Source organism: Manacus candei, unplaced genomic scaffold (genome assembly GCF_025592945.1).
Source record: "Manacus candei isolate 608988 ecotype Guabito, Panama unplaced genomic scaffold, ASM2559294v1 h1tg000066l, whole genome shotgun sequence".
NCBI classification, from domain to species: Eukaryota; Metazoa; Chordata; class Aves; order Passeriformes; family Pipridae; genus Manacus; species Manacus candei.
The window spans coordinates 724,869-746,455 of NW_026138114.1; the positions used below are offsets into that span (position 1 = coordinate 724,869).

The window sequence follows — 21,587 nt, forward strand, 5'->3', positions numbered from 1 at the left end:
GCCGCCGTACCCGCTCCGCTTCCGGGACGGACCGGAAGCCGCCGTTGCCATGGAGAACAGGAAGTGGACGCTGCCATGGCAACACTGGACGCCTCCTCGAGCCGAAACCGGAGCCGGAGCCCAAGCCCGGGCAAGGGGATGACGAAGGAGTCGCCGCCTCGCTCCGCAAGGGTTAGTCGGTGCTGCTGGCTCCGGGAGCGCGGTCACACCGGCGGCATCAGCCCCCCAGGCATCGCTCTCCCCCTCACAGCATCCCCCCTTCTCCCCCCCCCCGGAACGGTTTGGGATGGAAGGGAGCTTAAAGATCATTTTTTCCACCCCGTGCCATGGGCAGGGACACCTGCCACTATCTCAGGTTGCTCCAACCTGGCCTGGGACACTTCCAGGGATCCAGGGGCAGCCACAGCTTCCCTTGGAAAGTCCCAACCTTTCCAGACGGATTTTGCACAAATTCCTGCCCAAATCTTCTCACTCGAGGTGTGGGAAGGGAACCTCTCACTTCCAAGGCTTTGGAGAGATCGCTCAATCCGTGTTTGGTGCAGCAAAACAGGATCAGTTGGTCCGTGTGTGTCCAGGTATTGTGTTTTTCCCATGGAATGGGGTCTGTGTTTCCCTGGCAGGAGAAACATCAGCAGGAGGAGGTTGAGCAGCTGGAAAAACAACAAGGTTCTGCCTCCTCCTTCCAACAGGTAATCCCAGCTGGGCACAGAATTCCAGGCTGGTTTGGGCTGGAAAGGACCTAAAGGATCATTTAATTCCAACCCCCTGCCAGGGGCAGGGACACCTTCCACTAGCCCAGGTTGCTCCAACCTGGCCTTGGACATTCCAGGGATGGGGCAGCCACAGCTTCTCTGGGCAATTCCCAACTCTTGGAGATGGATTTTGCCCAAAGTCCTGCCCACCTGAGCTGTTGGAAGGGGAACTTCTCAATTCCAAAGCCTTGGAGAGATGGCTGAATCCATGTTCAGTGTGGCAAAAGGGATCGGTTTTTCCGGGTCTCCAGGTGTGTTTTTCACATGAAATGGGGTCTGTTTTTCTCTGGCAGGAGGAAGAGAAGCAGAAGAAGGTTCAGGGGTCAGAAGAGCGACGAGGTTCTCCCTCCAAAACAAAGACTAATTCAAGGGTAATCCCAGCTGGGCCCACTTGGAATCCTGGAGTGGTTTGGGTTGGAAGGGACCTGAAAGCACATCCACTAGCCCAGGTTGCTCCAAGCCCCATCCAACCTGGCCTTGGACACTTCCAGGGGTGGGGCAGCCACAACTTCTCTGGACAACCTGTTGCTTCCCATCTCCTGGTGTTTAGAAACACTCCCAGGAATCGTTGCTTTTATCCTCACATCCAGCAACAGGCATTGTTGCAGCGAGGAAAATTCCACTCGTTTGGAATTTGTTCTCTCTGATTCATAGGAGAATTCTTCCCCAGGATTTTCCCTTCCTCCTTTCCCCTGCTGTACTTCTTGCTTTGAAGAAATAATTCCCAGCTACTCCAACACTGGGTTTTGGTTTTTTTTTTTTTGGACAGGCTTCTGCAATCTCCAGGAGATCCCAGGCCCAGGAGAGGGAGGAGGAGGAAGAGGAGGAGGAGGAGGAGGAGGAGGAGGAGGAGGAGGAGGGGAACAGCAATTTCTCTCTGTTCCCTGATAGTGACTCTTTCAGGTATCCCCCAAAGGTTTTAAATCCAACAAGTCTTGGTTCAGCTCCAACCTCCACATTTCATTTCAGAGCAGGTAAAATGGTGGAGAGATCCCAGGAATCCTGAATGTACCAGAAATTCAAAAGATTTTGTCCCGAACTAGAAGTTATCACTAATTATTACATAATTACTGAGCACAGGCTGTCTGGAGGAAATAATTGAGGGGAAAATATGGGATCTACACCTTCCAGGGATTCCCAAACATTCAGTTCATATGTCTCAGGTGCAGCTTTAGCAGCTGGATGATCCCTGAGCCCTCCTCAGGTGGGTTTTACTCAGCAGATCCTCCAGCCTGGCTGGATATTTGCTCCAGGAAACTGAAGTTTGGGTATTTTTTTTGGAATTTAAAATATTTTAAAAAAAAGAAAATCAAACAAAAGAAAATCCCCCTCCTATTCATGCAAATATTTCCCTTTGCAAGCCTGAGAGGAAGAAAACTTGTGTTATTGAACACTCCTGTGCCTGGCACACAGGAGGAAATCAGGATCATTAAGACCCTTCTCTTTTCAGTTTTCCAAGCAGGACAAGGCTGGAAAGGATTTCCAGCAGCTCTTTGCCCGCAGTTGCTTTTAATAAAGAATAAAAACTGCAGCTGAACCTTTACCAACACTTAATTTGTAAATTTGACTGCTCTGGAGTTCTCCTTTTCCCGACAACTGATATAAATGTCATTTTAGGGATTGCAACATCCTTATTTTCCTGGCTTTTCCCTCTCTGTTTAGACCCATAAAACCAATCCAGGCCTTTGTGCGAGTCAAGCCCACGGCTCATTTTGCCCAAGACATGATCAAGTTTGGGACAGACAACAAGGTAGAGTGAAAGAAATTCCCAAATGGGAAAGGTTTGGAGTTTGCTTTCAGCTTTGCCCATGGAAAAGGCAGGATTTTCTCATCCCTTAAGGCCATGGATAACGTTTTGGGGCGTGTTGGTTCCCGTGTTCCTGCCTGACAGTGGTGTCGACTATGGAAAACACACTTCTGGTGGTACAATCACCAGGACTGACTGATCCAGGAGGAATTCCCAGTGGGAACCACAGCTTGGCACAGTATTTCTATCCCCCCTTGTGCAAGTTCCTCCCTTCACCTTCTCGTGCTTAATTCAGAATTTCCCTGAGACACAAAATAATTGAAATTTAAACAGTTGAGCTTAACCACATTTCTTCTTTATTTAGAATAATTACCCCCAGAAATTAGAGAGTATTACCAGGTATTTTTACCACATCCATAACCATCCAAGGGAGTGAAATAATCCTGGTGTTTGTGCTCCCTTTCCTACTTAATTGCAGGTCCCCAATCCCTGGAGCTCCTCATGGCTGTTGAATTGGTCTCCCTCTCTTTTTGGGTTGCAGAGCATCGACATCCACATCGAAAAAGATGCCAGGGGAGGGATTGTGAACAACTCCTCCACTGACTGGTCCTTCAGGATGGATGGGCTCCTCCACAACACCTCCCAGGACAAGGTTTATGAGACTGTGGCCAGGGACTTGGTGGCTGCAGCTTTACGTGGCTACAATGGTGATTTATTGCTATTTTTGTAATTTTGACAATAAATAGGGGTTTGGTTTGAGGACAGATCCATTGGCTGTTCTGTTTGAGGCTCCCCCCCCCCGAGTTTATCCTTTTGGTTTGGGATTTTCCAGGCACCATCATGTGTTATGGGCAAACTGGGGCTGGTAAAACTTACACCATGACTGGAGCAACTAAGTACAAGCACCGAGGGATCATCCCCAGAGCTATCCAGCAGGTACTGGGTCTGGGAAGAGGGGCTGGGAGGAATACCAGGGACACCTCTTGTATCTGCTCTCGCTGATATAAAAGTGTTTTAACACAGTGAATATGATTTATGTCTTTTTTCCCCCCTTCATTTCACCTAAGGGATGAGGGTTAAAGAAATAAAGCAGCTTGGCTGTCATTCACAGAGGTTTAGTTCTACCTGCTCGTGGAAAATTCTTGCTGCTCCCCAAAGGTCACCAAGCCTTCCAAAGGGGTGTTTTCCAAGCTACCATTTTGTGATATCCTGTTAAAACTGATCATAAAACCATTAACATTGGAAAATGCCTCTAAGGCCCTGGCCCAGGTTGCCCAGAGAAGCTGTGGCTGCCCCTGGATCCCTGGAAGTGTCCAAGGCCAGGTTGGAGCAACCTGGGCTAGTGGAAGGTGTCCCTGCCCATGGCAGGGGGTGGCACTGGGTGATCCTTAAGGTCCTTTCCAGCCTACAGCATTCCAGGATTCTCTGATTCCATAAGATCATTGAATCCAAATCCAAGTCAAGCCCTCAGGCAACCACAGCTCAGATTTAACTCCACACACCCAAATGTACTTGGAGCTGTTCAGAAATATCTCTATATACATATCTCTACATATCTTAGATAAATGTATAGCTTATATATAGCTTAATATCTTATATCTATTTCTGTCATATCTATTTTAATCATATCTATTTTAATCTTATATCTGTTTATATCTTACATAAACATCTACATAGAAGTATCTTCTCTGGGAAGCCATAAATAGCTAAAAATCCTGTCTGTGAACAGAGACAAACTCTGTGTCATTGTGCAGGTCTTCCAAGCAGCTAAAGAATCCCCTGGCCTCTCCATCACTGTCCTAATTTCCTACCTGGAAGTCTACAACGAGGCCCTGTTTGACCTCCTGGGCCCGGGGCTGGGCCGTGGTTCCAGGAACACCCCCTTGGCTGTCCTGGATTCCCCTCAGGGGGTTTGTGTCAAGGGTCTGTCCATCCATCCTGTCAGCCACGAGAAGGAGGCCCTAAATCTCCTTTCTGAGGCAAGAGAACCCAAATATTCCCTTTATTCTCTGTATTATTTTGTTGGCTGAGGGAGGGGGCAGGGAAGCAGGAGGTGTGTGGCCAGGAGGGTTGGTCAGCCAACACTCTTTGTTCTCTTTATTGTGGGTGGAACATCTTTGCAACCCTTGTTCTCCCAAGGAAAATGTCCCTGGCACAGGGATTCTGGGAGATGCTCCAAGAAAAGGGTCTTTGGCAGATAGGTTGGGGTGATCATGGTTAGATTTTACAGCAGGACTGTTCACACAATGGGTTGGATTTGTGAGGGGAGTCTGATTGCTTAGATCAGCATCTTTTCCTTGTGGCTCCTTCAGTTCATGAGGAGAACAGGAATAAATGGTTGGATCTGGAAGCAGGAAGTGTGTTCTCACCCAGAGCCATCTGGTGTCCTTAAAACCTTTCTCTGGCCTTTTTAATGACGGGCCCATGGTGTCCTGAGCTCCGGAATGTGCTGGAAATCCCTTTTTAAAGAGCAGAAGGATGCTGATGAAGGCTGGGATTGCTGGGGTTGTTCACCTGGAGAAGGGAAAGCTGCTCTTCTGCGGGAAACTGAAAGATCCAGGGAGGTGTTTCCTCAAAAAGCCACAATCCCTTGAGCTGAGCCTTGAATTTTGTCTCCATCTGCAGGGTGGGACCAACAGAGCAATAGCAGAGCACGCCCTGAATAAGAATTCCTCCAGATCCCACTGCATCTTTACTATTTATATTGAGGTGAGAGCTCTAGAGATGTTTCAAACAGCTTTTTAGAGATTCAAAGAGGACCTTTGCAGTCTGGTTTTTTTTACTGTGTTTCAGTTCAAGTGCAGTTTATATTCTGTTCTCCCTCAGTGTCATTCCAGGGTTTACAGGAATCTCAAGGGCATTAAATCTAAAATCACCTTGATAGACCTGGCAGGTTCTGAGAGACTGAGTGAGATCCCGGTGAGTGTTGGGAACCCCTCGGATCCCACGTGTTTTGGGCCCCTCAGGACAAGACATGGAGGGGCTGGAGCGTGTCCAGGGAAGGGAAGGGAACTGGGGAAGGGGCTGGAGCAGCAGGAGCAGCTGAGGGAGCTGGGGGGGCTCAGCCTGGAGAAAAGGAGGCTCAGGGGGGACCTTCTGGCTCTGCAGCTCCCTGACAGGAGGGGGGAGTCAAGGGGGGGTCGGGCTCTGCTCCCAGGGAAACTTCCTCCTGGGAAGGGCTGCCCAGCCCTGGCACAGCTGCCCAGGGCAGGGTGGAGTCCCCATCCCTGGAGGGATTTCAAAGCCCTGTGGATGTGGCATTTGGGGACATGGTCAGTGGTGGCCTTGGCAGTGCTTGGTTGGTCTCAGTCTCAGAGGCCTTTTCCAACCCTCAGCAATTCCCTGATTCCATAACATTCTGTATTGATCAGAATTTAAATTGCGCCAGCCCCGTGACAAACACATCCTTTGGGAAGGAAATCCAAGTCCTTGTAGGCTTGTAATGAAAAATTGAGGTCTCTGAAAGCTTGTTTTCAAACTGGAGAAAGCTCCAGATCATGAATTTGTTGGGTCTGAATCAACTCCTGACCCTCGGAGGTTTTTTCTCTGCTTTTTCCTGCTGTTTGGCCAGAAACATGTTATGGAAACTTCCCCTTTTGATCTCCCTTGCAGTCTGCAGGACACATCCAGAAAGAGAACTCCTACATCAACAGGTCCCTGACGTTCCTTGAGCAAATCATCCTGGCCCTGGCTGATCCCTGGAGGGACCACATTCCCTTCCGGCAGAGCAAACTCACCCACGTCCTCAAGGACTCCCTGGGTAAGGGCTGGGCCTCACAACAGCCCCAAAGGGCTCCTAAAAGTGCTGTTTCTATGAGAATATTAAGTCCTAAGGCCATGATTTATCATGGAATGGTTTGGGTTGGAAGGGACATTAAACCTCACCCAGTGCCACCCCCTGCCATGGCCAGGGACACCTTCCACTAGCCCAGGTTGCTCCAACCTGGCCTTGGACACTTCCAGAGATATGGAATCCACAGCTTCTCTGGTAATCCTGAAAAACACAACCTTTATAAACTCCTGGAAATCACAGTTTTTATTCCCATGTTTTCCTTGCATTGTCACTCCATGGAAACACACCTGACCTTTGTTTTGAAGTCACTCTGTGCCCTCTGGAGGGACAGTCACACTCTGGCTGTGTCCTTTGGGCATCTTCAAATCAAAGTGGCTTTAGGTGGAATACTGGGCAGGAATTCCTGGCTGGGAGGGTGGGGAGGCCCTGGCACAGGTTGCCCAGAGAAGCTGTGGCTGCCCCTGGATCCCTGGAAGTGTCCAAGGCCAGGTTGGAGCAATCTGGGCTAGTGGGAGGTGTCCCTGCCCATGGCAGGGGGTGGGATGGGATGATCCTTAAGGTCCCTTCTAACCCAACCCATTCTGGAATTTTGTGATTCTTCTGTATTTTAAACAGCACACAATATAATGAATTCCAGAAAAGGAGACAACACCCACCCCCACCCCCCAATTATATTTTTTGCTTTATTTTTATTATTATTTTTTCCCAGGGGGCAACTGCAACACTGTCCTGGTGACCAACATCTGTGGGGAAGCTGCTCATGTGGAAGAGACGGTGAGTTGAAGGGATTCCTGCAGGATCCAAGCCTTGTTCCTGCTGCTCCTGGGTTTGCAGAACAGCCTCTGGAGGGTTCTGGCAGGGAAACATCCTGCCTGATTCATCCCAAACCTTGGAAAGCTCATTTTATCTCAGAGGCTCAGAAAACAGACTCCTGTCAGCTGAGAGCCTGGAGCAGGGCAGCTCACATTTTAGCTCACTGGAGAGTGTTAATTATCATTATTATCCAGCTCTAATGGGTTTCCATGAGACATCACATAATGGGCTCACTGGAATTGCACCAGTTCACAGCAGAGCTGGATCAGGAATCAGGAGGAACCTCCCAACAGGTTGGTTTTTAACCTGTGAAATGATAAAATCAGAGACAATCTCCCTTTGTGAACTGGATGAGCTTAACCACACCTGTAACACACAGGAGGGAATCCCTTGGAGCAGTGACATAGACTTTAAATGGATTAAAACTAAACAGTTAAATAGATTTTATATTTCCATGTCCTTGCATCTGACACGGAGCAGTTAAATAGATTTTTTTATATTTCTGTGTCCTTGTATCTGACTTAATTAAGCAGTAACAGGTTTGGAAAATGATCTCCCTGCCAGTATCTCTTTCAGTTCCTTAAAAATCCTTGTTTTCCAGTTGTCTTCCCTGCGCTTTGCCACCAGGATGAGGTGGATCATGGCAGAGCCAGCTGCCAACGTGACGTTTGAGCAGGAGGTAAGGAAAGAACGGGAATGGAGGAAGGAATTTTTGCTCAAATTCATTAATATTTAGGATAATAACCTTAAAAATGAGAGGAAAATTAGGTAGTTCCATAAGTCATCCCTTCTCAGCCAAGCTGACATTGCTAATTTTAGGTGGATGATAAAATGGATTAATATTAAACATTTTAAATAGGTATCCAGTTAGCTGAGAGGGAACAGCCAGGCAGTGACATGTGGAAATTTTTTCAGCTGCATGTGAATCTTTTTCTGATAAGATTCACCTCTCAACAGAGATATTTTATTGTGAATTACTCCCCTGACATGTGGGGAAATCACCCCAGTCCTACCTGCAGCTTTACACGGCGTTATCCCCATTCCTGCTGGTGAAGTAACATCTTTTCCACAACTGGGAAAACTTGGTTAAACAAGGAAATAATTTAAGGAATTATTTAAAGAATAATTTAAGGACAAGGATCACAGGATTTTAGGTGTCCTGAGGGTACTTCCACAGCTGGAGGAGCGGAAAAAACCAAACCAGAGGAGCTGAAATTGGAGTGTTTAAGGAACCTTTGTGCTTTGATGCTTCACAGGTCCCTTCAAAACAGTGTCCAGTTCTCCCTGAATCCCAAGGTTTGGGTACTCATACCTTTCTGGAAACACATTTTAAAGAGTGAATCCTTGAAGGTATTCCAGGTTCTGGAGCCATGCAGTCCAACCCAGCCCAGGAGGCTCCCTCCTCTGTCCCAGTGGGGTCAGAGCTGCTCACTTCTGCTTGGCTTCCCAGATAATATCCCAGAATCTGGAACTTGCTGATCCCTGCAATGCCAGATCAGGAAATCATCACATTAAAAAGCAGGTGGCCCTTCTTTTGATGGCTTAAGGAGACTCTGCAGGACAGAAACTGTCCTACTGGGAGCTAATCAAGGGCAAAATGTGTTCCAGACCCACCAATTCCCTCTGTAAACCCTGAGGGAGCTGCTGTCCAGCTGGGATATCCTCCAGCAGCCAGTTCTGTGCTGCTTTTAGGGTTTTTTTTCCCCCCTCCAATATAATTCAGTGATTTGCTCACCCTTTTTTTCCCTGTTAGGTGTCAGTGAAGGCTCTGGAGGAGGAGATTGATCTCCTGAAGCACGAACTAACCATGAAGGACATGTTTGTAAGGATCAGTTAACTCAGTGTCCAGTGGGATTGGATTCTTCCTTCTGCTTCCAACACCATCTTTTGGGGTTTAGGGAAGCTCTGAAGATCCCACAGGGAGGTTTTGTTGTAACAAAAAACAAAGAGATGTTTTTTTAAGGCTCTTGAAGCCCTTCTGTTGCTGGTTGGAATGGGAAGGGGAATGTTTGCTTCCCAAATCCCATCACCTGCCAGGTCAGGTGATGAGAATCCCAATCAGAAATGGGCACAGTAATGTCAGGTGTTTGCCAGACTGGTGGAATTCTGGAGTTCCAGACTGGTTTGGGTTGGAAGGGACCTTAAGGATCATCCAGTGCCACCCCCTGCCATGGGCAGGGACACCTCCCACTAGCCCAGGTTGCTCCAAGCCCCATCAAGCCTGGCCTGGAACAGTTCCAGCTTCTCAGGACAACCTGTGCCACCCTCCCAGAGAAGAATTCCTTCCTTAAATCCAGTGTGAATCTCCCCCCTTTTAGTTTCAAACCCTCCCCCCTTGTCCCACCCCGGCAGGCCCTGCTGAAAGCTTTGTCCCCATCATTCTCCTCTCCCCCCCACCGGTTTGTAACTCCCTGATCCTCAGTTTTCCACATTTTTCCCTTAGGAAAATCGTTTGGTGACTTACAGCCCCCTGACTGGGGCCCAGAGAGCAGCAATTAAATCCCAAGTCCACAAATACCTCAGAGGAGACATTGAGGAGATCGATGTAAGTGGCTTTTTGGTGAAAAAGGACTGAAATATTGCTTCCATCCCATTTTCCTCCAGGAGGACACAATAAAAGTGTCTTCTGAAGAGGCTTTTTTTTCCACCCCAAAGCACTACAGAACTGTAATTTAACTCCTTTTTTGCACATTAGGGACTGTCTCCATGTTTTGGAAGATTGAGGACAATTTTCCTCAGTCCTAAAACCCTTTAAATTGGTTTATTTGGAACTTCTTTAAAGAATGAATACCAACATTGTTGGATTTATGCCTCTCTTCCTCAGATAGTGAACATCAGGCAAATCCAGGAGGTGTTTAAACAGTTCAAAGCGATTATAAGGTAAGATCATGGGATTCCAGGATGGTTTGGGATGGAAGGACCTTAAAGCTCATCCAGTTCCACCCCTGCCATGGGCAGGGACACCTTCCACAGGTTGCTCCAAGCCCCTTCCAGCCTGGATTAAAGGTTAAAATAAGGTGATGGGAATGAGCAGAGTTAGTGTGATTTAATCTGGATCACAGTTATGGAAAGTATAAAAATACCCATCAAAAAGCTTCAATATCCAGGAGACCTGAAGGGAAGTCATGGAAAAAGAGAGGAAGAGAGTGGATAAAGATTCTGATGGCTGTGGGAAGCGTGGAGGGGGAAGGTGGGGTGTTTGGGGATGAGACCAAGGGGAAAAGGGGGTTTTCTTTGGAAATCTGATGCTGGCAGGATCACAGGTTTTCCCATGTGGAATGTGATGCTTCAGGAGCTGTTTTCTCCCCCAGTCAACAGGAGAAGGACATAGAGGCCAAGTTACAGAGCAAATACCTGCTGAGAGACAGGGGGGAGTCCAAGGCTGACTTTGGGTCTGAGGTTGGTGAGGAGGTGGAAGATGAGGAGGAAGAGGACAACGAGAAGAAGCATAAGGTAATGCCTGGCCCAGAATCCACCTTAGAACTGGCTACTGTGCTGCCAAAATGGGATTTGCCTCAAGTTCAGCTTTTCCCTGTCAAAATCAAACTGAGAAATGATCCTGGGATGGGTTGGGCAAAAATGTGTGCAGTGCAGAGGTGCACCAGTTAATGAAGAGGAATTCCTGTCAGCAGAGGGTGGGCCCATTATCTGACCTTAATAATCTATTAAATGGGAATTAGAATCCCAGAATGGTCTGGGTTGGAAGGGATCCTAAGGATCATCCAGTCCCACTCCCTGCCATGGGCAGGGACACCTTCCACTAACCCAGGTTGCTCCAAGCCCTGTCCAACCTGGCCTTGGACACTTCCAGGGATCCAGGGGCAGCCACAGCTTCTCTGGGCCACCTGGGCCAGGGCCTCACCACCCTCCCAGCCAGGAATTCCTTCCCAATATCCCATCTAAACATTCCCCCTGATCCTATAAGATATAAACTAGGAGGTGCCCTGTCTACATCTCACTTGTAAAAGGTGAGGTCAGATCACCTGGCTCTGCTGAGATCCCTCTTTTAATGCTTATAATTTCTGGAGCCAAGGATATGTATCATCCCTAGTCCATAAATCCTGCTGTGGACTCCAACACAGAGGTTTGAATTTCCAGGTCAGGTTGGACAATGGGGTGGGAGAGCTGCTGGGGAAGGGCTGCTCAGCTTCCATGGTGCAGACAGGTGGTTTCTTCCTTTCTGTTTCCAGGCAGGTGTGGCTGATTTGGATGCTGGTTTGGTGCAGGAAGTGGAAAAGCTGCAGAGAGAGGCTTTGGAGACTGGAACTTCCTCTTCCTCACCCGTTCCTGGGGAGAAGAAGGAAGACAAGAAGAGCGAGGAGCAGATCAAGTGAGTGAAGCACCAGGCAGTTCTTCCTTTTCTCTGATAATCGTGAAATCATGGGATTGTCAAGGTTGGAAAAGGCCTCTGAGGTCATCAAATCCAACTGTTCCCCCAGCACTGCCAAGGCCACCACTGACCATGTCCCCAAGTGCCACATCCACAGGGCTTTGAAATCCCTCCAGGGATGGGGACTCCACCCCTGCCCTGGGCAGCTGTGCCAGGGCTGGACAGCCCTTTCCAGGAGGAATTTTCCCAATATCCAACCTGATCCTCCCCTGGCACAGCCTGAGGCCGTTCCCTCTCATCCTGTCCCTTGTTCCCTGGGAGCAGAGCCCGACCCCCCCCAGCTCCCCCCTCCTGTCAGGGGGTTGCAGAGCCAGAAGGTCCCCCCTGAGCCTCCTTTTCTCCAGGCTGAGCCCCCCCAGCTCCCTCAGCTGCTCCTGCTGCTCCAGCCCCTTCCCAGCTCCCTTCCCTTCCCTGCACATGTTCCAGCCCCTCAGTGTTTGTCCTGAGGGCCCAGAACTGCCCCAGGGTTGGAGGTGGTGCCACACCAGAGCTGACACAAACCAGGGGCCATTGGCCTCTTGCTCCCCTGAGCACACCTGGGCTCATGTCCAGCTTCTGTCACCAGCACCTCCAGGTCCTTCTCCAGCTTTCCAGCTGCTCTTCCCTGCTCCTGGACTGTTCCAGGGTTGTTGAGACCCAAGGGCAGGACCTGGCCCTTGGCAGTGCCTGGCTCTGGTCAGGCAGGGATGGGCAGCCCATGGATGAGGCAGGGAGGGAGCTGGCAGAGGAGTAGGGAAGGAGAAGAGATTTTGGGAGGGAAGGGGGAGCCAGCGAGTCCTGAGCAGAGAAAGATCCTTCAATTTACAGAAGTAAATCCCTGCTTGGCTCCTTCCTGACATTTCCCCGAAGCTCTTGTGTCAGGGAAACAGCAGCTCTGGCTCCAGTTCCCTCTGATGAAGAAATTAATTAACCTGGTTCATCTTTTCCACCCTGGCAGGAAGGAAAAACTTGTGACCCCTTCCCTTGAAAGGGATCTGGATGGTTCTGCACCACCAGAAACTCAGGAAGAAAGTCCCACCAAGGATGTGCATGAGGAAGAGGGAGCAAGTGAGCAGGATAGAAAAGATAGTGAGCAAGAGCTCTCCTCAGGGAAGGAGTCCCAGCAGCCCAGGTAACCCTGGAGGGGAGTAGATCCCCCTTCCCAGGTGGTGGTTTCCACTGGAGTGACAGGACTGTGTTCCCTGAGCTTAACTACAGAGCAAACAGCAGGGATTGGGGGATCTTCAGTGCTTGGATGTAAAAATACAGGACAGGAATGGTTTTGGGAACACCCTGAGCACCCAGTAATGTTGGTGGTGGTTGTCACCTCCGTGTGCTTTGAGCTCTGTCCTGGTCAGTTGGACTTTTAATTGGGAAGTCTCTGAAAATTACAGCATTCCTTCCCCTTTGGTTAACAGGAAAAGTGCAGAGACACCTCATATCCAGCCACAAACCCCCCCAGAGTCATGGAAATGGGTCCTTACAATCGGAGAATCATGGAATGGTTTGGGTTCCAAGGGATCTTAAGGATCACCCAGTCCCACCCCCTGCCATGGGCAGGGACACCTTCAACTATGCCAGGTTGTTCCAAGCCCCATCCAGCGTGGCCTGGGACACTTCCAGAGATCCAGGGGCAGCCACAGTTTCCCTGGGAAACCTGTGCCAGGGCCTCCCCACCCTCCCAGCCAGGAATTCCTGCCCAATATCCCACCTAGCCCTGCCCTCTGGCACTGGGAAGCCATTCCCTGTGTCCTGTCCCTCCATCCCTTGTCCCCAGTCCCTCTCCAGCTCTCCTGGAGCCCCTTCAGGCCCTACCAGGGGCTCTCAGCTCTCCCTGGAGCCTTCTCTTCTCCAGGGGAACCCCCCCAGCTCTCCCAGCCTGGCTCCAGAGCAGAGGGGCTCCAGCCCTGGCAGCATCTCCGGGGCCTCCTCTGGACTCTCTCCAGCAGCTCCACGTCCTCCTGCTGCTGTTCCCAGGGCTGGAGCAGCTCTGCAGGGGGGTCTCAGCTGAGACAGGGGCAGAAGGGCAGAATCCCCCCTGCCCTGCTGCCCCTGCTGAGGGATCAGCCCAGGCTGTGGGTTCTGGACATCGGCGTCCCAGGGAAACTGTCCCAGGAGAATTTACTCCCGGAGCACTTCAGCACATTTCCGTGTTCCTCCATGCCCTCCACACGTATTCAGTGTTCCTCTGAGATCCCTGAAATCCTGGAGCTGGCAGGACAAGCTGCTGCAGCTGCAGCTGCACAAGGCACATCCCACAGCAATTCCAGCGGCTCGGAGCTGGCTGGTGGAGCTGGAGCTGTGGCAGTTTGCCCAGTGGCTGTTGTTTACAGCCCTTTGCCAGGATTTTGGCACGGGAACAGCGTCCCACAGTCCTTGAGGAGCTGGAAAATGCCCTTAAGAGGTCAGTCAGGGGATGGCAGCAGTTGGAGCTTGGATTTGACCAGGCTGGACTGAGGAATGTGGGGACTCCTGGGTTCCTGGGTTGGAATGAGATGATCCTTAAGGTCCCTTCCAACCCAAACCATTCTGGAATTCTATGATTCTGCCTTCTGCTCCCAGATCTATCCTGCTCTCCAAAGAGCCTCATGCAGCACAGAGCAGCACCCATGGAGTGTGATGTTTTCCCTCCTCCTGCCCAGAGTGGTTCCTGTTGGAACGAGAGCTGGTGTTCGTGGGGGCATCTTGGCATCAAAGCATTTCATGGGAAAGTCGGGAATGACACATCCCACTTGGAATTCAGACTTTCTAAGCAGGCAGGACTTCAAAGCCATGGCAGCAGCACTGTGGGGTTGGCAAAGCAGGGAGCTCCAGGGTTTAGTTGGCAGAGGTGGCTGATCCAGGCTGGGAATCCAGCGGGGAAAGAGCAAAGGCATTTGTTTAACAATAGGGAGGAACAATAGTCATTACTTTTGTGGAAACTCAATCCATTAGAGGCCTGCTTTCCAGGGAATGCTCAGTTCTGAGGCATCTCCTGAGGAATATGGTGTCTGTGTAAATTACTTTGTTCTGGGAGTATCCTGGGGGACAGTTGGTTTGGAGGTTGGCACGGGAATGATGCCAGGGCACAGCCAGAACACAGAGATCCTCAGAGAGGATCCCATCAAACCTCATCCATGGCCATTCCCAAGGATGGTCAGGCACCTTAAATCCTGGAGTCAGGTTTGGGGTCCACAGGCACAGGACAAACACTGAGGGGCTGGAGCATGTCCAGGGAAGGGAAGGGAGCTGGGAAGGGGCTGGAGCAGCAGGAGGGGCTGAGGGAGCTGGGGGGGCTCAGCCTGGAGAAAAGGAGGCTCAGGGGGGACCTTCTGGCTCTGCAACCCCCTGACAGGAGGGGGGAGCCGGGGGGGGTCGGGCTCTGCTCCCAGGGAACAAGGGACAGGAGGAGAGGGAAGGGCCTCAGGCTGTGCCAGGGGAGGCTCAGGTGGGATATTGGGAAAATTTCTTCATGAAAGTGGTTGGAAAACATTGGAAGAGGCTGCCCAGGGCAGGGGTGGAGTCCCCATCCCTGGAGGGACTTAACAGCCCTGTGGATGTGGCACTTGGGGACATGGTCAGTGGTGGCCTTGGCAGTGCTGGGGTAGCAGTTGGACTTGGTGATCTTGGAGGGCTTTTCCAACCTCAACAATTCCATGATTCCACGATTCTGTGCCACAGAGCAGAACAAAATGCCCTCTCCACGTCTCTCTCTGGTTTCAGCTTCCCCCCATCCAAGGCAGAGGCGTTTGAGCTGTTTAAGCAGGAGGCTGGACGTGAGATCAGCAGGATCTTCAAGGAGAACAAGAGCATCCTCCTCGCCAGGAAGAGGAGCAGCAATTCCCTGGCCCGGAGGATCAACGACATCAAGCGGGAGATGGAGGGAGTCAGGGAGACTCTGGAGGGGAAGAGGCGGAAGCGGTGGCAGGAGGGTGAGTCCCTGTGGCCAACAAGGATGTGGCAGAGGAATGGAGCTCTTGGCTTCAAGGAATTTTGGGTGGTGAGACCACTAACCCACCACTGCTGGTTGCCAGGGCAGTGGGACAGGCTGGGCTGTCACCTGAGTCCTCCAGCTGGGTCCTCCACACTTCACCTCCCTGAGCTGAGCTGCTCAGGCTTTACACCTGAGGGCAGGGTGAGATGGGATATTGGGAAGGAATTCCTGGCTGTTAGGAAGGGGAGGCCCTGGCACAGGTTGCCCAGAGAAGCTGTGGCTGCCCCTGGATCCCTGGAAGTGTCCAAGGCCAGGCTGGACAGGGCTTGGAGCAACCTGGGCTAGTGGAAGGTGTCCCTGCCCATGGTGGGGGGTGGCACTGGGTGATCCTTAAGATCCCTTCCATTCCAAACCATTCCATGAGTCTCAGTAGCACTGGTTTAACTGTCCCAAAGCGCTGACCAGGATTTAGCCTTTAAATCCTTTCCCACGGCTTCCCTGGGATTTTTTCCATGGGATCCAAGTGAAGCCCTCCTCCAGGCTGTCCCCCCTGCAGAGCCCTGTCCCTCCCCTCCCCTCCTCCCTCACCAGGGACATTCCTCTCCCTTTCCCCCCTCCAGGAGAATACACTGACGAGGAGGGCCAGGTCATCATCGATGAGAAGGAGTTTTCCCTCATCCTGAAGCTGAAGGAGCTGAAGGAAGAGCACAGGGCTGGTTATGCTGAGCTGCAGGACCTCAAGGCAGAGATCCAGCACTGCCAACAGCTGGTGGATAAGTGCCGGAAAAGGCTCATCTCAGGTGTGGATCCACAGGGCCCAGCAGCCTCTGGATAAATCCAGGCTGGAGCATTCACAAGCATCACGGAATCCCAGGATGGTTTGGGTTGGAAGGGACCTTAAGGATCATCCCATTCCACCCCCTGCCATGGGCAGGGACACCTTCCACTAGCCCAGGTTGTTCCAACCTGGCCTTGGACACTTCCAGAGGTGGGCAGCCACAGCTTCTCTGGGAAATCCATTCCAGTCCCTCCCCACCCTCCCAGCCAGGAATTCCTTCCCAATATTCCATCTAATCCTGCCCTCTAGCAGTGGGAAGCCATTCCCCCTTGTACTGGCACTCCAGGCAGTTCCCATCCTCTGTTGTCCTTTTCCCTGTTCCCTTCCAGACCAGATTTTTTTGCTTATTAAGTGCCTTTTCTTTTTGAGCTGACACTGAATTCCTGCAGATTCTCTCTCCCAAATAAGGACACTCTGCTCCTTGGTCACACCAGTAGGTGCAACACTGGGAAAAACCTTTCCACAAGGAATTTAACAACAGTGCTCCCACTGCTGCTCCTGGACCTCATCCTGGGTTTTGTGTAACCGAGGTGGTGGTTGAGGAATTGCCCTGGGACAGGGCTGCGGCTCCGGACTCCAGGTGAATCCTCTTCCCCCTGGGAGTTCCAGGTCCCAGAGTTGCAGCCTTGGCAGGAAGCAGAGCTTGGTCACTCCTCTGCCCGGGGTGATCCCTGCAAATTCCTGCTGTGTTCCAGGTTGGAACCTGTGCACTCAAACTACCCCTGCTGTATCCCTGCATTTGTCCCCTCCGTGTACGAATGCCAGAGTCCCAAACATTTGGATGTTGTGCACATGGCAACACTTGATTTCCACAAACATGCCAGGGCACAGCTTGGATCTGTCAGAGCAGATTCCGTGGAGGAAATGCCAGGGATTGTTCCAGGGATAGACAGGGCCCAATCCTAACTTAGCCACTGGTTCCCGTTGGATCCGGGTTTGGCACTTTTGGGTGTTCCAGATGTTTGTTGGAATATCCAAGACTCTCTCTATCAGCAGTGCAGTGCCTGGGAAATGCCCAGGATTAATAAGGACAGAATTCCCACCTGCTGTCTGTTGTCACGGGCTATTATGGGATGGCAGGCGGCTCTGCTCGAGCGTGTGGGATTGAAACCCGAGCCCCAGACGTGCTGACCATTCCAAAGGAATGATCCCGATCCGTGGGCTGCAGGAACGGTGCCATCTCGTGGCCAGGGAATGTCCCCAGGAGCAGCAACCACCTCCAGCACAGCCACCAGCCCCCTTAAATCAACTTTTCCAAGAGCTTCAACTCAAGATCTTGGAATTCTGAGCTCCCCTCTGAGGGTTTAAGAGCACTGAGATCCCGCCCGATCCATAGGCAGGGAGAACCACCCCACTGTTGTCCCTTGGGTCATTCCAGGCTGTTAATGCCCCCTCTTTGCTTTGCAGAGTTTGAGATCTGGTACAACGAGTCCTTCCGTATCCCTGAGGATGTGCTGGAAGCTCTGAGGCCCGGTGGGAGCATCAGGCCTGGAATGATTCCCATGAACAGGGTCATGTGCCTGGTGAGTTGTCTCTGCTTATCCTCCTTGGTGGGGATGAGGGAACGAGGGAGGAGGAGGAGGAAGAGGAAGAGGAGGACCTGGTGCTCTGTGAGCAGAGAGGGACTGTCTGGAGCCACATCCATTTAGAGCCTAAAACAGGACAGTGACTGAGGGACCTGGGAATGTGTGGAATATCAGACACTGGGCAAAGTGCCTGGAGGTGGAGGGTGCTTGGGAGCCTGGTTTCCAGCCTGGTTTCCAGCCTGGTTTCCAACCTGGTTTTCCAGCCTGAGGGATCCAAAGTTTGCAGCCAAACTATTGTGTTTCCTTTTGTGGCAACTGAGACTTGGCGAGTTCTCTGCCAGGAACCACCACTCTGGGTGCCGGGGGCTTTCCTGCTCCTGAAAAGGCACATTCCTGGAAAATTCTCATTTCCCAGAATTCCTGCATCTCCCCAGCATGGACAGCAGGGGAGGGGAAGATTCTGCCCCTCTGCCCCCTCAGCTGAGACCCCCCTGCAGAGCTGCCCCAGCCCTGGGAACAGCAGCAGGAGGACGTGGAGCTGCTGGAGAGAGTCCAGAGGAGGCCCCGGAGATGCTGCCAGGGCTGGAGCCCCTCTGCTCTGGAGCCAGGCTGGGAGAGCTGGGGGGGTTCCCCTGGAGAAGAGAAGGCTCCAGGGAGACTCCAGAGCCCCTTGCAGGGCCTAAAGGGGCTCCAGGAGAGCTGGAGAGGGACTGGGGACAAGGGATGGAGGGACAGGACACAGGGAATGGCTTCCCACTGCCAGAGGGCAGGGTGAGGTGGGATGCTGGGAAGGAATTCCTGTCTGGGAGGGTGGGGAGGCCCTGGCACAGGTTTCCCAGGGAAGCTGTGGCTGCCCCAGCCCTGGAAGTGCCAAATCCAGCATGAAAACGTTAAATAGAAGCTGGTGTCTTTAAAATGGTCCTTCATTCAAGCCATGTGTGCTCACACCTTCCCCATTTTCCCTGGAGAAGCCCAGGATGGACATCAGCTGGGAGCTGGACCATGCTGAGCTTGGCCATCCAGAACCCTGTGGAATTATCCTGCATAGAAGGGGGACTGTCCTGTGGGAAGTTCTTGGCAGAGCATGGCTGAGGGAAGTTTCTTTGGGAAAGCCCCAACCCTTCTCCCAAAGTCCTGCCCAAATGTGCCCATCTAAGGTGAAGGAATGGGAACCTCTCACTTCCAGGGCTTTGGAGATGTGGCTGAATTGACTGGGACCAGTTGACTCGTGCCTCCAGGTGTGTTTTTCACATGGAATGGGGTCTGTTTTTCCCTGCAGGATGAAGATGAGCAGGACAAGTTTGAGCGGCTGCAGGAGACCTGCCTGCCGGGGTGCCCGGGATCCACCGCCTTCTACAGGGCCAGGATGCAGGTGGAGCAACAGGTGAGCCCAGCTGGGGCAGGGACCATCCTGGGATGGGCTGGGCTGGGAGGGACCTCGAGGACCATCCCTTTCCACCCCCTGCCATGGGCAGGGACACCTTCCACTATGCCAGGTTGCTCCCAGCCCTGTCCAACCTGGAATGGAACCCCCAGAGAGAGCTGGGGGGTTCCCCTGGAGAAGAGAAGGCTCCAAGGAGACCTGAGAGCCCCTTGCAGGGCCTAAAGGGGCTCCAGGAGAGCTGGAGAGGGACTGGGGACAAGGGATGGAGGGACAGGACACAGGGAATGGCTTCCCAGTGCCAGAGGGCAGGGTGAGATGGGATACTGGGGAGGAATTCCTGGCTGGGAGGGTAGGCAGGGACTGGAATGGATTTCCCAGAGAAGCTGTGGCTGCCCCTGGATCCCTGAAGTGTCCAAGGCCAGGTTGGAGCAACCTGGGCTAGTGGGAGGTGTCCCTGCCCATGGCAGGGGGTTGGAATGAGACGATCCTTAAGATCCCTTGGAACCCAAACTGTTCTGGATTCCATGAAAACATTTCAAAAACAGCTTTTCAGTGCTCAGGAGAATTTCCCAGGATTTGTTGTGCCCTCCTTGGAGCCTGCTGGGACCTACCACTGGCAGAGCAACGCTGGTGTGCCGGGGATTTTTCCAGCTTTTCCCAGCACCGCCTGGAAAGACTGGGAAGGGGTTTGGTTTTATTTTTCAGGTAAAAAGCTCTTACAGGTGAGAACTGTGCTCTGAAATCCAAGCTGATCCCTTTGTGTTCCCTGTTCCCAGCAAACCTTTGACAGGACCATGCTGGCCCTGCAGAAAATGCGCAGGAAACGCGGGATCATCAGGGCCGCCGGGAAGAACAAACCCCCCTCCTCTCTGCGCATCCTGTAGCAGGCTGGGCTCAGCCTGGATCCCAGCATTCCCTGAGGGATGCCAGCTCACAAAAGTGCCTCGTGCTTGTGTCCACCATCGATCTTTAAAAATAAACACTGGGAAAATCAAAGCATCCAACCTTTGTGCAGGTCGGGACAGTCCCTGGGAATCGATCCCGCTGTTTGCACGGGACACGAGCCAGGGAGTTCAAACACCCCTGGTTTTCCTGAGCCTCTGGACAACCCAGGCTGCTCCCACCTCCCTCTCTCCTGGTGCTGGAGCCACTGGTCTCCTGGGCTTGTTGCTGTTGGAGCAACAAGTCTTTGCTGGTTGGATCCACCTGGAGAAGGGAATGAAACAATTTATGGGTAATCATGGAATGGTTTGGATTGGAAAAGCCCTCCAAGATCGAGTCCAGCTGTTCCCCCAGCACTGCCAAGGCCACCACTGACCATGTCCCCAAGTGCCACATCCACAGGGCTTTGAAATCCCTCCAGGGATGGGGACTCCACCCCTGCCTTGGGCAGCTGTGCCAGGGCTGGACAGCCCTTCCCAGAAAAGAATTTTCCCTAAAATCCAACCTAGACCTCCCCTTGAGGCCATTCCCTCCTCCTGTCCCTTGTTCCCTGGGAGCAGAGCCCGACCCCCCCCTGGCTCCCCCCTCCTGTCAGGGGGTTGCAGAGCCAGAAGGTCCCCCCTGAGCCTCCTTTGCTCCAGGCTGAGCCCCCCCAGCTCCCTCAAAATTATTTGGGAAGCTGGAATTATGATGCTGAAATCTCCAAAGTGCTCCATGGCCATCAGGAACATCCCAGTGCCCAAACCAGGGCCAGCCATGGTGGGATCATCCCGAATTCAAGCATCTCAGGTTGGAGGTTTTCCATACGCTCCATTTCCACAGAACATTGGGAAAATTAATAATTCCACAGTGTTCAGTTTGGTTCTATTCCCATAACACCACTTGCTTCCCAGAAGGGAGTTGGAGAACAGCCCAGAAATCACCTTTCCTTTGGAATTATCTATTTCCAAAGGGTCATAAAGTTGCTGGAAATTCAACCCAGGCTGGATTTCCCAAGAAAACACTTCCACACAATCGGATCTAAGCCTTTCCTTTGTCCATCCACCCCTCCCCTGCTTCCCACCCAATCCCTGTGGGTCCCTGCTGCCCGTGCTGTGCTCCCAAATCTGGGAAAATCCTGAAAAATCTCAATATTGGAAGCTGCAACTGTGGTTTGGAGGCTCCTGTGTGAGCAGGAAGGTCCTACCACATCCCAAAACCAGGTGGGTCTCCTGGGCTGAGCTCCCTGGAGGAGCTTTCCCAGGGTTTGGGAAGCTGGGAAATGACCTGTGAAAGCAAAAGAGAGTTTTTAGGGGTTTTTTGGACATTTCTCTCTGAACATCCCAGGGATCCCCCCCAGCCTGGGGGCAGGAGCAGCCTTGGGAATGTGGTGCCAGTGGTGCCGGTATCCAGGCCGTGATCCCAGGGTGTGATCCTGGGGCTGCCCGTGATCCTGGAGGAGATCTCAGGCTGCCAGTGATCCCTGTGTTCTGGGAATTCCAGAGGTGTTGGTGTCCTGTGGTGCCAGTGT

The 21,587-nt window shown here is 52.0% G+C and overlaps 1 protein-coding gene across 1 annotated transcript; it reads left to right on the forward strand.

The window, feature by feature from the left end:
• Positions 1-21: 21 nt before the first annotated feature.
• On the forward strand, positions 22-20,150 carry KIF9 (kinesin family member 9). Its single transcript, XM_051806052.1, has 23 exons — positions 22-171; positions 1,046-1,123; positions 1,522-1,655; positions 2,415-2,502; positions 3,041-3,206; positions 3,332-3,435; positions 4,254-4,478; positions 5,125-5,208; positions 5,326-5,418; positions 6,112-6,259; positions 7,002-7,066; positions 7,707-7,784; positions 8,859-8,927; positions 9,549-9,650; positions 9,930-9,985; positions 10,417-10,678; positions 11,296-11,435; positions 12,433-12,606; positions 15,177-15,385; positions 16,008-16,187; positions 17,633-17,748; positions 19,031-19,135; positions 19,912-20,150. The coding sequence occupies exons 1-23, from the start codon at positions 76-78 to the stop codon at positions 20,017-20,019; spliced, it is 2,880 nt and encodes a 959-aa protein (XP_051662012.1). The 5' UTR covers positions 22-75; the 3' UTR covers positions 20,020-20,150.
• Positions 20,151-21,587: the final 1,437 nt, after the last annotated feature.